This window comes from Cupressus sempervirens, chromosome 5 (assembly GCF_028749045.1).
Source record: "Cupressus sempervirens isolate cs-2001-9-10 chromosome 5, ASM2874904v1, whole genome shotgun sequence".
Lineage (NCBI taxonomy): Eukaryota > Viridiplantae > Streptophyta > Pinopsida > Cupressales > Cupressaceae > Cupressus > Cupressus sempervirens.
This window is the reverse complement of record NC_143122.1, coordinates 919,320,251-919,334,222: the sequence shown is the minus strand read 5'-3', so window position 1 is coordinate 919,334,222 and position 13,972 is coordinate 919,320,251. Positions and strand designations below refer to the sequence as shown.

At 31.4% G+C, this 13,972-nt stretch overlaps 1 protein-coding gene across 1 annotated transcript; it reads right to left on the bottom strand.

Annotated features, from left to right (window-relative positions):
- Positions 1–10,316: 10,316 nt before the first annotated feature.
- Positions 10,317–13,972, bottom strand: LOC149558956 (L-type lectin-domain containing receptor kinase S.4-like). Its single transcript, XM_089831161.1, has 4 exons — positions 13,849–13,972; positions 13,654–13,765; positions 10,627–11,359; positions 10,317–10,508 (listed from the first exon to the last, which is right to left on the bottom strand). The coding sequence occupies exons 1-4, from the start codon at positions 13,970–13,972 to the stop codon at positions 10,317–10,319; spliced, it is 1,161 nt and encodes a 386-aa protein (XP_089687287.1).

Sequence of the window (13,972 nt, the reverse complement as noted above, 5' to 3'; positions counted from 1 at the left end):
GTGTCAAGAGTTTGTCTTACCATTGGCTTGAACAATATGGTATTCATGCTTTCAATAAAGATTATGACACAAAATGTGAATGGGATATAAGTAAAATGCATAAATATTTTGTTGATCAAATGCTACAATCTACAGTAAAATACAAGCTCACCATGATTAACTAACCAAGGCAGACTATTGTCTAGCATACAAATGTCTATCTAGTATGCAGAGGTAAGGCTTTTAAAATTCTGTAGTTGACCTTCCAACAAATGGTGCAAACATGCTACTGCAGAATTTGTCTACAACCAAGCTTTAAATTTGGATATCCAAATAAACAAAGCCATCATAGTAGCTAAAACTTAAAAAAGCATGACATTCAAGGAAGTAATTGCCATAGCTTGATTCAATACAACCAAAAATTTGCAAAAGAAGTAGTCATCAATAATTATATATAGTTACAAAACAATAAGAATTGATTTTAGATGGTTTGAGTGTTAAAGTCAATTTTTTCAGTTTCTCTTAGTTGACTGTATAGGTTATGCTAAGCATACCAAGGCTATCATGCTATATTTTTTTGCAATGTATTTGTACTCCAAGTTTAGAAAATATGAATTGTTGCATCTTAATTTAATTCTTAATCCAAGCTTGCTATTTTGGAAATGAGTGTTTGATTCCATTTTCTTTTAGAAAGTCTTCCATTGATTTTTCTTATGTCATAACTTTGTGGACAATGTGTTGGTCTAGGTATTCTCTGTTGAAATCTCTTGTGTCATGCTTTTTTGGGCAATACATTGATCCAAGCATTCTATGCTCATTCTCCAAATCTTTCTTAGCAATTGATGTCTTTTCTACCTCATCTTTAGAATTTTTTGTGTCACTTTAAGATGTCCAAACTTATAAAATAGCATATCTATGCCAATTTTTAAAATAGATATTTGACTAATAGCATAATATAAAGTAGATCTTTCTTTCTACTTGGTTTTGCTATAATTCCCCCTACACAACATGCAGTGGATTCAAAACAGTAAAATAAGCTTCTCTAACTATGGACAAGATGGTCCAGCCAATAATAACATACAATCAGCCTACTGTGTTTAATTGTCATACAAGTAAGCAAGAAGAACATAAGTACATATCAGAAATGACCTACTAAGTTGTTTTAGAACCATAAAATGCATTTTTTTTTGTAAAAGAACATTAAATGTTTTACACATTCTTTTGAAACCTTTGGACACGAGTTTCCTACGAAAGAGCATGGTTTTTCTAGCATATCTAGCAACCATATGGGTTACTGTTCTATCTCCTATTTTTTCTTAGAATGGGACCCCAAATACATGGATCCAAGGGGTTTGTATATTTCTCTATCGATATATATTAAGAGAAGAAAATAAATCTAGCCTTTATGGATTCATCATAAATCATAATATGATCATCTATAAGGAAAGGCCTCTAACTTAAATCTTTCTCATTTTTTCTAGAATTTAAAATTTGCCTTCTTTATTAACAAATGATTATATTGTAAAACCCTCTTAGAAATATCATAATTTGACTTTCTATGGAAAAATTGTCCTCATTATCAATGATTACATTCTTGTAATTCAATTGACATGTATTGTCTTCTCATTTGCACAGGTTGCTAGGATCCTTTTACTTACAAGACTTCATTTCTTTTCTTTAGTTTCTTCTATGCTATTACTTTAAAAGCTTTTGTTGATCTTGATGGAGCCTACTTTTTTACAATATTAGAGCTCCCATCTTAGCACAATGATTAAAATTATAACAAAAATTGGACATTAAGCATGGAAAAAACATCAAATGTAGAAATGATTCATGAAGTTCATGATGCAGGGGCATCATAGGGACATCTTAAGAAGTCTAGGAATGGAATTGAAGATAATGCATACAGCATTGCACTTTAAATTGGATGAAATTTTACTTTTAGGTACTTGTGATAACATGTAAAATGAGGGAAGACTTGACAACAATCATGGCTATAGTGTTGTTCAAGATCGCATGGTTCTTGCAAATGTTAATGGAAGCTTAGCGACATACCAATTTAGTTGTATTAATGAGGATGGACAAATGGAATCAGTAGGACCTCTGATGGAAATTATAATATCATAGAAACTAGATATACGCATATTGTAAATAAATATTATTTTCTATGTGTTAAGCTTTACAGTCTTAGACAATAGGAGTATTTAACATGCTTGACTTGTAAGTATATGTGCACTCTTGTGAAGAGAAACAATCCTGTATATGACATGTGGAGTCAAGAGGGCATGAAGAAGAAATCAAGAATAGTAGAAAAAACATATTCATAGGCTGGCTATAGTATAATAGTTCCAATAATGTCATGCTCTATATGCAATGATTTCATAAAACATATCAATTAATAAAAGGACAGCTCCATTGATGTCTACCACCTACAACACTCAGAAGCCCATGCCAATAGCAGAGTTATATCTTTGTCAAACATACAAGCTCCCACCTACACCTTTAATTTGAATGTCTTAGACTAAATTATTATATCTTTACTCATTTAGCTTAAGATGTAGCAGTATAATAGTTCCGGTGTCATACTCTATATGCAATGATTTCATAAAACGTATCAGTTGAGAAAAGGACAACTCCATTGATGTCTACCAGCTACAATACTCAAAAGCCCATGCCAATAACATAGTTATATCTTTGTCAAACATACAAGCTCAATTATTATATCTTTACTCATTTAGCTTAGGACATAAATATTTAATTTAAACCAGACTAATCTAAGTCCTCTAAGGATTATTAAAATTATCTACATTTATTTATCCAAATTACAAAAGTTATCAATAATTAGAAATAATTTACGAATAAACAATTTTTAAAAAATTAAACATTTAATGACAAATGAAAATCTATTTTTTATTTTATTTTGAGGTAATATAAGACTAGCGGAAACCTATTTTTTAGTTTGTTTGTTTTTCCATTTGTAATTTAAGGTCCCCAATGCTACTTTTATCCCTTACCATTGTAAGAATAGGGCCCCAAAATGTGAGAAATTATGAATCAGCAAACAAAAATGTACTCATTGAGTCAATTTAGAAAATTTCAACATACATGGAAAAAAATTTGATAGACGGTTGATGTTGGAAAATATTTATTGGCAAAATGCACAAAATCGAATTGTAATAGATTCAAAATTTTCCACGTTTGTAAATATTTTGATGTTGTATACTAGGAAAAAAATAATTAAAAAACAAATCTTAAGCAATTCCAAATCGAAATCCATGCAAAGACCTAAGCACGTATATATTTTGTCAAATGTTAAAATGAGCGACAAAATATATTGCATTCTTTTCAAAAATATTATCATCATATGAGCATTTATTTACACTTCAAGAGACTACTTGATGGATTGCATGTTTTGGCATAAGATATATAGGGATTTCTTTGTAGAGTAAATCATTACTAGAGCCATGCAAAAATACAAAAATCTAATGAGTTGAGAGAATTTACATCGATTTAATTTATTTTTTATTTAGCTCAATGGGTTTGAAAAACTATAAGAAAGTGGCATGGTTACCAAATAGGATACTAAGAGAAATTAAAAGTGAAACACCAAAAACCTCAATCAAAAACATACTAGAATAGTTTTTCCTACAATATGCAGAGTTATTAATTTCAGAAACCAAGAATTCTATTTATTCTAATGAGGGATGGATTCATGTTGAATCACTACTCATGAAACATGGGTCAATAAGTTTGACTCAAAAACTACACATTTAAATCTTGGTAGCAATATCACACATCAATAAAATTTATCCTATATTATGTAGTGCATACATATTTTTAATTTCATTTTTATTAATTATTCTTATTTTCTCATTAGTCCATATGCATTTTGCTAGGGGTTTTATATTTTATCTATTAAGAATTTTAAAAGAAAACTATTCCAACCAATGAACAAATGGTAGTTTAAAATTATTAACACATTTTAATGTTTTTTTTATTGCCTAGGCTAGAGTTTACTGGAATGATAAAATAGACAACTTAAATGCAAGAATAATGTAAGATTACTTAATACTTTTTAAATATGACATTTAATACTATAGTTACAACTGTCGTGGGTGAATGCCTTTCCATTTATAGTTCCAGATTGTTCCTAAATTTTTCATGAATTGTTGTAGACCTTTTGGATCTATTCTAGAGTCTACGATGATTTTTAAGTTCCCTGCAAACAAAAGTGAAAATTGATTTGATACTTTTTTTTCCTTTTGGGGTCACTATCAAAAGTTATCTGTAATTTTTTGTTGTCATCAAATTTGTGAGTTTTTGACAGATTATTGAAATACAATTTTGTAGATAAATTTGTGCAAGGTTTTCTCCCACTTCCACATTGAGATTGTGTGTTAAGTTGTACAAATATTAGGTTTGTTAAGGATATCTATGGTAGTAGAGCTTAACTCTGTTATGATTTCCCCCATTTCGTAGTGCAGTCTTTAGATTTTATGATAAAGGAGAGGTGATTGCATTGGTTTTTCTATGATTAGAATTCTTAAGTCATTGGTTTCTATTATTTAAATTTGAAAAATGAAGATTTTGTTATTCTATTTGTGGTGGCTATTTCTTTCATGCCACTCCAAAATTATTCAACCATTAGGATAACTGTTACACGATGTTGTAGTTTTCCATTTATTTAAACTCTTTTTTTTGTTATTGTCTGTCTCAGTGTCTACAAGTTCGGTGATGTATAGGGTATTTTTTTTTTGGTGGTAGGCAAGTTTATATATATTGTGATTTCTCCATTTAAAAATTTCTCATCTTTTCAAATGTATTGCTCTATATCATATTTTTGAGCTAGAGAAAGATTTTAGATTTGTAATAATAGAGCAAGGATGAATGTATTAGAAGAGTTGATTAAGTGCATAGGTATATGCAATGAACTATGGAGGATTCACTACCTAGTTGAAACATCATGGAGTTTAACATTAACCATCCAATGTGGAGTGCATCATCTAGAATTCGTCATACAACTTAAAAGGTGTGATACAATGAAAATCACTCTTTATTATTTGTATTTGGATATCTCGCATGGAAGAGAAAATACTCTAGACCAATATGGTGCTCTTGATAATTTAATGCTAATCTTGTTTAATCTTTTAACATTTAAAACACATATGATACACATATAATACTAAGCACCTCGTCCTTATATGATATAATATAAAATTTCACTAGATAGTGATCACTTTGCAACATTTGACTAAATATCTTTAAACCCTACCAAATAATAATCCACTCATCTTGCCAAACTGTAATCTTGGGACACCAGATGGGAAAGTGTTTTCGATATCAAGCAATATGGCATTCTTAGTGGAAATACTCGTGGATATTCTAACAAAGTACAAAACTGACATTGAAATTCATGAGCTTCTTGTTTGATATTACATTTTAGTCTTTTTGAAGGCAGACAGGCATGGTGCAGAAGATGGTGGTTAGCATATAAGTCGAGCCATTTTTATAAAACGTTAAATTCCTTGTTAGTTTGTTGTCTCTATTTTACTTACTGATTTTATGATTTGGCATTCCCTAAAAATAGACATAGGAGTTGAGCATTTCTTAATGCAGTCGGTTGGGTGATTATATTTTGACATTCCAACAAACACATAGGCCTCTCCGCGTTGCATTAAGTTTCATTATTGTTTTTTTTACCGATAAGACCTAGGAAATTGTTGGTGATGATGAAACCTCAACAACACACAAGTTCCATCAAGGCCTTGGTTGAGATATGAAGAGCGTGCAAGAGAAATATTTTTGATGTCATCCGCTACGGTATTTGTCGTGGAATTCCTTTGGCCATTACAAACGAAAAACATCGAACAGGTAGAAACTCTCGGGGGTTCTTGTTGTGATGTTCCACGAGTTCAATCTTTTTCGAGGCAAATAGGCATGGTCCACAAATGCCGGATATCATAGACATCCATTTTTTCGTATAGTATTTTAATGCCTCGTCAGTTTGTTTTCTCTAAGTGGCATTAATTAAGTTGAGAGGCTTCTAAAATGGGAGCACATTTTGTTGTAAACAATCTAACATTTTGAAAAAAATTGACAGGTAGTTGAACAGTTATACAACGTCCTTTATTGAAATTCCATTTGGACTTGACCAGCAATGCTTAACACTGATGCTTCCCATTCCCTCATTAACCACACTGTATTTTTTGTTTGAACGCTTCGATATTTCCAAACACTAAACAAGCGTCCTGCGAGTCCGTAATTACAAACATCAGGTCCAGTCGGGTCGTCATCAAATAACAGTTTATTGCTAACAATGTGAAGACACATTTAGACATTTCTAAATATATTTCTTCGTCATTCACTCGAGCAAGAAGAAAGCCAATAATCTGTTATGACAAGAAAACCAAATGTCTTGCCTTATGCTCCATTTTTACGTGTTACATGTTTTCAATTCTTTGAAGTTGAACCATCACACATCAACATTATATATGGCAAGAGCCTATTTTCTTTTTTATTCAACATTGTATTGAACAACAGGATCGATATTCTGATTTCTATTCAACATTGGATTGAGTAACAGGATCAATATTATGATTTCTATTCAACATTGGATTGAGCAACAGGATCATTATTCTGAGTATGTATGTTTATGTGTTTTGATTTCTTCTATTTTTGAAACTTTTATTGTGTTATTTTTTCTTATTTTCAAAGCTCTATAATTTCCTTAATTTTTCTTAGAAACTTTGATAGAATAAAAATTCTTCTCAATTAGAAACATTGTAGATTTGTATTTCTTCCATTTTAGAAACTTTTATTGTGTAGTTTTTTCCTATTTTGAAATCTGCATAGTTTCCTTAAATTTTCTTAGAAACATTGTTATATTAGAAATTCTACTCAATTGCAGATTTCTTTCTATTTCTTTCTCTTCATTCAAAACATTAGATTTTTAGAATTTAGATATGATAGTATTAATTAATCTGACTTCTTCATTAGATTATTTGAATCAATGATTATATTCCTCTATCTATTATTAAAATAACATTACAAAGCTATTTTAAAATAACATTAATAATGGTAATTGTTTGCACTTTTTATAATTATATGTTTTAATTTTTAATTTTTAATAATGAGTAGTAATCTTTTTAATAGATAGATCAATTTTCATATATAAAATTTTAGATTATACTATTTTTCATGTTATATTGTTAAAATTGAAATATGCTCTCAAATTATTGATATTAGAAAAGCTTTTAAATTTGTTTAGATTTATTTACTATGTGGATTAATAATAATAATTGTTTGCAATTTTTTATAATTATATGTTTGGCAATTTTTAAAATTTATTTAAATAAATAATTTGTTCTCGAGAAATATATTAGTATAAAATTATGATTTAGTTAAATTAATATTCAAAATATTTTAGCAGGAATAAAAAATGTAGTAGTAGATGGGTTCAACGTTGTTTTTAGATTTGATCTTGTAAGATTTTAAATCTTTATATAAGTGTTGCATTCTATGAACTATCATCATCATGTTGAAGAGTAGTAGATAGATTTTAGATCAACTAATTATATAGTATGGGTCATGTGAACTATTATCATGATGTTAAATAAAAGTAGATGAGCTTTATATCAATTATAGCTCCTACAAACTATTATTAAGATTTTCAACAAAAGTAGAATAATTTTTAATCAACTAATTATATGCTATAGGTCCTATGAACTATTATTGTACTATTAAATAAAAGTAAATGGGTTTGAGATTAGCAATTTAAATCTAATACTTTAAGGAAACCCTTAAATAAAAATAGGAGTTGTTTTTTTAAGAAATAGAAAATTGATTTGAAACCAATCGTTTATATAGTTTATCAAACATCCAAGTTTAGATAAATAAACATAGATACACATGTACAATTATAATTAATTTATATATTTATAATGCATGATACATTAATTTTTATTAATGAGTAGTAATCTTTTTAATAGATAGATCATTTTTAATATATAAAATTTTAGATTATACTATTTTTCATGTTATATTGATTGATCAATATTATTGTATTGTTGTTATGCATCTTTTGAGAATAGACTTATGGGCAAATAATTTCTTATTGCTTGATAATAAAAGAAAGTTTAAAATTACAGGTATCATTTAGTCATGTATTTTTAAAGAACAAAATTTATGAAAAATAATTCTTAAAAACTTTGTTAGAATAGAAACTACATGGTCTCTACCTTGTCTTGTGATGTATGTAAGAAGTAGGTCCTAGGCCTTGATATAATCTCTAACATTTTGTTCAAATTTTCTCAAATTTATAAATTTCAACCTTATATTAAAATATATTAGAAAGGTTCAATTAGATCTATCAACTAAGTCTGAAAGATTAATACACATTTAAATGAAATGATGCATCAAGAAATTTAAATTTTATATTTAAGAATGTCTTTTAATTTTTATAAATTTTATTCTACTTATAAATCTCAATTTTAACGTCTATCAAAATATGAAGAAAATAAAAAAAAAATATTTCATGAAATGTTATCTATTTTCTCCTTAATATTTGAAGTTAGGTTTTACTATTAAATTTTTAAATCAAAGATTAGAACATTATATAAATAATTTTAAGAAGATATAAGTTTTTTGTTAAAAGAAATTAAATGTGTAGAATTATGTCAATAAGAAAGAATCAAAAAAATCTTCTTCTCTTTCAAATACCAATTTATTGCTATATATGCATAGCTTAATTCTTGTTATTTTGATACTGACTATTTTTTATCCTTACTTTATAGATATCAGAAAAAAATTAACTATCGATGCTCAACAAAATAATTCTGAGAACACTATCACAAGCCCACTTCTTCCAAACGACTTGGTGCAATCAAGCCAAATTGTTCAAACTTATTTGGATAGATTAGGAAAAATCATTTCTGAGTCTTGTAAAAAAATTTTAGATGAAATTCATAATGCAAGCTTTCATATTCGAGGTGTCCAAAATTCACAAATCTTGCAGATGGGACAATATACAAAGGAAATTCATGACGCATGGAAGAAATCATTTGGGTTCTTTGAATTTATGAAAGACATCTGCTATGATGAAGAGCACATGGATGGCGAAAATAACATTTTCCTCACTGATGAATTCCACATGTTTTTGCATCACTATAATGAAATCTAGGAGTCATATTATTTGACATTATCAATTTTTTTTATTAATTTGTTTGTTCGACTTATCAATTTTGATGAACATATGTTATTTTTCCTTTGTCTTAAATAAATTTAGTATTATACATACAAGACTATTTGGTATTTAGTATATTTGTAGATCTTATCTACACAAAAAAGTTCCTCCTATATGTATTTGTGAATTGTTAAACTATTAATTAGAAATGAATAAATATCTATCTTATCTAGAGTGCAATGCCACTAAATTAATGTGATATTTTAAACCAATTTTATAAAAAATAATTTACTAAATCTACTTTTTTTTAATGTTTGGTTACAAATTTATTTCATAGAAATGAATAAATCAAGTATGAATTTCCAATCGGATCAAGAAAGAAGACAATACCGAATGGAGCAACAAAGAGCATACCAGAGAGAATACTAGACAGAGTATCATAGACGACGACAAGAACAAATGACACAAGCTGAAAGAGAAGAAGAAAGAAGAAGGAAAAATGAAGTCCGACGACTAAATTATTCTAGAAGAAGGGTAGGATTGCTAATACAAGAATTGGAATTACAAAATAGGGATAGAATTACTCATCAATGAACATCCGATGAAGTATCTCATTTTGAAACACAAGGGAGACATGAAGTTGATTTTGAATCAAGTGAGAGGTACAATCAAGCATTACCTGTATTTGTGGAAATGAGTCACCAGAATGAAAATTCAAGAACAACAGAGCGTGTTCCTGAAACATCTCATCCTACAAGCCAAAATAGGATAAATTTAGGTGGATAAGGCAACAGAGAAAATATACAAAACCCAACTGTATTTCTTAAGGATAATTTTTATAGATCCCAAATGAAGTTTCGACAACAACTCGATAGCTTGAAAATTCCACAGATGTGTTATATTTGTCAGGAATGCTATCTATGAATGAAAGTGGTCCTTACATGAGAAGGTCCATTATGCAATAGATGTTGACAAGAAAAGGGAAACAATTGTGTTCTTCAAGGCTGTGATCAATCGGCCGCCTTCTGCAGGCAATTTCTAGTGTAACCGCCCAAAAGCTGTACACGTCAGCTTCTGGACTGGTTTTCCCTATTATGTAGTACTCTAGAGCAACATACCCCCGCGTGTCCGCCACCATGGTCGTATGGGAATCCTCCTAGTCACGTTCCATCAGTCTCGCCAAACCAAAATCACCCAACTTGGCATTGAAATCAGAATCCAACATTACGTTGCTTGCCTTCACGTCTCGATGAACGACACGCTGGTCCCACTCTTCGTGGAGATAAACAAGAGCAGAGGCAATGTCACAGGCGATACTATATCTTCGGCTCCAATCAAGCGTATCCTCCTGTTCCCCAAAAATGTGCTTATCCCGATTCCCATTTGGAGAGTACTCGTAGACCAGAAGTAACTCTCCCTTTTCGTGGCACCATCCTAAAAGCTGCACAAGATTACGGTGTGTCAACCTGCGAGACATACTCCTTTCTTCCTAGTCTCGATCCTTGAGCTATTCTTTTCATAGCCAGCGCGTCCCCTGTGCCGGGCAGGATTCCTTTGTAAACGCTGCCGAAGCCGCCTTGTCCAAGCTTTTCTTTCTCGCAGAAATTTCTTGTCGCGGCACTGAGCTCGGCGTAGGAAAAGCTTCGAGGGCCATGACAAAAGCATTCGTCTAGCTCTGGATCACTCTCTTCCCTAGCCTTACCTTCTCTTCCCCTTTTTCTGAAATACTGCCACCAGCGAACAACTATGAAGCCATATAGGACCACAACAACGAAGAACACGCATATCAAATAAACTTTCACAGAAAATCTGTTTGCATTGCCATTTCTAAGTAATTCACCAGGAGGTCCGACTTCCCACGAATATTTAGAAATAAAATTCCAAACTTTTACGGTGTGCGTCTCTGTGTACTCTCCAATGGCAGCCGAGAAGCCAATCTTGATGTACTCTGGTAGACAGTTGCTCAGATCTATTGTGTGGTTAAATAGAGGGATTTTGGGTTTAGAAGAATTATACCAGAGAAAGAAGTGCAGAACCTTTTCTACACCGTCATAATCCACCCAGGCATCCCATGTCGCGTTTGTGAGATTTTGGTCTGTAGAGCGATTGAATAGACTAGATGTATTGAGCGGAAAAATCAACTTCGAAAAAATATTGAATTGAAAGTAAGTTGTAAAATTGGCCAGAGCCCCAGTAGACCTATTCCATAGCGGAATACGGTCAGTATAATATGCCCAACCAGAACTGTTCTTAAGGTTTCTGATGCTTCATTTCATGTAAGCTGCAGGGCTCCTTGATTACTCTCTTGATATGTGGCATCATTTTCCCTTTCTATACCTGTTAGAGGAGGGAAGCTAAAAGTAACGTTTCCTGCATGCGATGATAATAGGAAAAGAGCAACACAGGTTAAGAAAAGGAAGGCCCGTGTAGGGTGAGTGAATTTAGCCATCCTAATATGTGATTTAGAGGGTCTCTGAGGGTAATTTGTTAGCAATTATATTTTGTAGTGCCTTTCATAGGAAGAAGGCTATTGCAATTGTTCAGCCAATTCCATTTCGAGATAGGAACGAACACAGGCCTCTCTCTTCATTATTATCTTACAGGATTAGGACCTGCCGATTGGTTAGTCGGGATGGACCTTTGATGGCCCGCAGATTTCATCGAGCTCTTAGTGGACGTAGGGATCAGAGCCCAAGAAAACTCTTTTTGATATCAAGCAACGTATAATTCTTGGTGGAAATCCTTGTGGATATTCTAACGAAGTACAAACTAATTGTAAAATACATGGGCTTCTCGTTTGATATTCCATTTCAGTCTTTATGAAGGGAGGCGGGCATGGTGCACAAGACGGTGGATAGCATATAAGTCGAGTTGTTTCTACAAAATGTTAAATGCCTCGTTAGTTTGTTCTCTCTAGATAACTAACTAATTTTATGATTCGGCATTTCCTAGAAAACACATAGAAGTTAAGCATTTCTTGCAGTTGGTCGGATGATTCCCTTTTGGCCTACCAACGATTTTGACATTATCATTCCCCCTACACAACATGCACTGGATTCACAACAATAAAATAAGCTTCTCTAATTATGGACAAGATGGGCCAGCCAATGATAACATACAATCAGCCTACTGTATTTAACTGTCATACAAATAAGCAAAAAGAACATAAGTACATATAAAAAATGACCTATTAAGTTGTTTTAGGACCATAAAATGCATTTTTTTATGTAAAAGAACATTAAATGTTTTACACATTCTTTTGAAACCTTTGGACACGAGTTTCCTATGAAAGAGCATGATCTTTCCAGCATATGGAGCAACCATATGGGCTACTATTCTATCTCCTATTTTTTCCTATAATGGGACCCCAAATACATGGATCCAAGGGGTTTCTAGATTTCTCTATCGATATATATTAAGACAAGAAAAGAAATCTAGCCTTTATGGATTCATCATAAATCATAATATGATCATCTATAAGGAAAGGCCTCTAACTTAAATCTTTCTCAGTTTTTCTAGAATTTAAAATTTGCCTTATTTATTAACAAATGATTATATTGTAAAACCCTCTTAGCAATATCATAACTTGACTTTCTATGGAAAAATTATCCTCATTATCAATGATTAAGTTCTTGTAATTCAATTGACATGTATTTTCTTCTCCTTTGCACAGGTTGCTAGGATCCTTTTACTTACAAGAATTTGTTTCTTTTCTTTAGTTTCTTCTATGCTATTACTTTAAAAGCTTTTTTTGATCTTGATGGAGCCTACTTTTTTACAAAATTAGAGCTCCCATCTTAGCACAATGATTCAAATTATTAAAAAAATTGGACATTAAGCATGGAAAAAACATCAAATGTAGAAATGATTCATGAAGTTATGATGCAGGTGCATCATAAGGACATCTTAAGAAGTCTAGAAATGGGATTGAAGATAATGCATACAGCATTGAACTTTAAATTGTAAATAAATATTATTTTCTATGTGTTAAGCTTTACAGTCTCAGACAATAGGAGTATTTAACATGCTTGACTTGTAAGTATATGTGCACTCTTTTGAAGAGAAACAAGCCTGTATATGACATGTGGAGTCGAGAGGGCATGAAGAGGAAATCAAGAATAGTAGCAAAAACATATTCATAGGCCGGCAACAGTGTAATAGTTCCAATAATGTCACGCTCTATATGCAATGATATCAAGCAACGTATAATTCTTGGTGGAAATTCTTGTGGATATTGTAACGAAGTACAAACTAATTGTGAAATACATGGGCTTCTCATTTGATATTCCATTTTAGTATTTATGAAGGCAAGCGGGCATGGTGCACAAGACAGTGGATAGCATATAAGTGGAGTTGTTTGTACAAAACATTAAATGCCTCGTTAGTTTGTTCTCTCTAGATAACTAACTGATTTTATGATTCAGCATTTCCTAGAAAACACATAGAAGTTAAGCATTTCTTGCAGTTGGTCGGATGATTCCATTTTGGCCTACCAACAAACAGATAGGCCTATCCATGTTGCGTTAAATTTCATTATTATTTTGTGACGGATAAGCCCTGGGAAATTGCTAGTCACGATGAAAGTTCCACGAAACGCATCGAGGTCTTCGTTGACATTGACATATCATGAAGAGCGTGCAAGAGAAATATTTTTGATGTCATCCGTTACGGAATTTTTTGTGAAATACCTTTGGGCATTACTAAAGAAACACATCGAATACGTTGAAATTCTCGGCGGTTCTTGTTGCAATGTTCTGCAAGTTTTGTCTTTTCAAGGCGAATAGGCATGGTCCACATAATGCCGGATGTCAT

Bases quoted from the DNA above. Each gene is read 5' to 3' on its own strand.
- LOC149558956 (XM_089831161.1), bottom strand. From the start codon at position 13,972: ATGACATCCGGCATTATGTGGACCATGCCTATTCGCCTTGAAAAGACA. The intron at 13,766-13,848 runs GTATTTCACAAA...ATGTCAACGAAG, and splicing joins TTCTTTAGTAATGCCCAAAG to ACCTCGATGCGTTTCGTGGA. The intron at 11,360-13,653 runs GTAGGCCAAAAT...GCTATGGAATAG, and splicing joins ATAGGCCTATCTGTTTGTTG to GTCTACTGGGGCTCTGGCCA.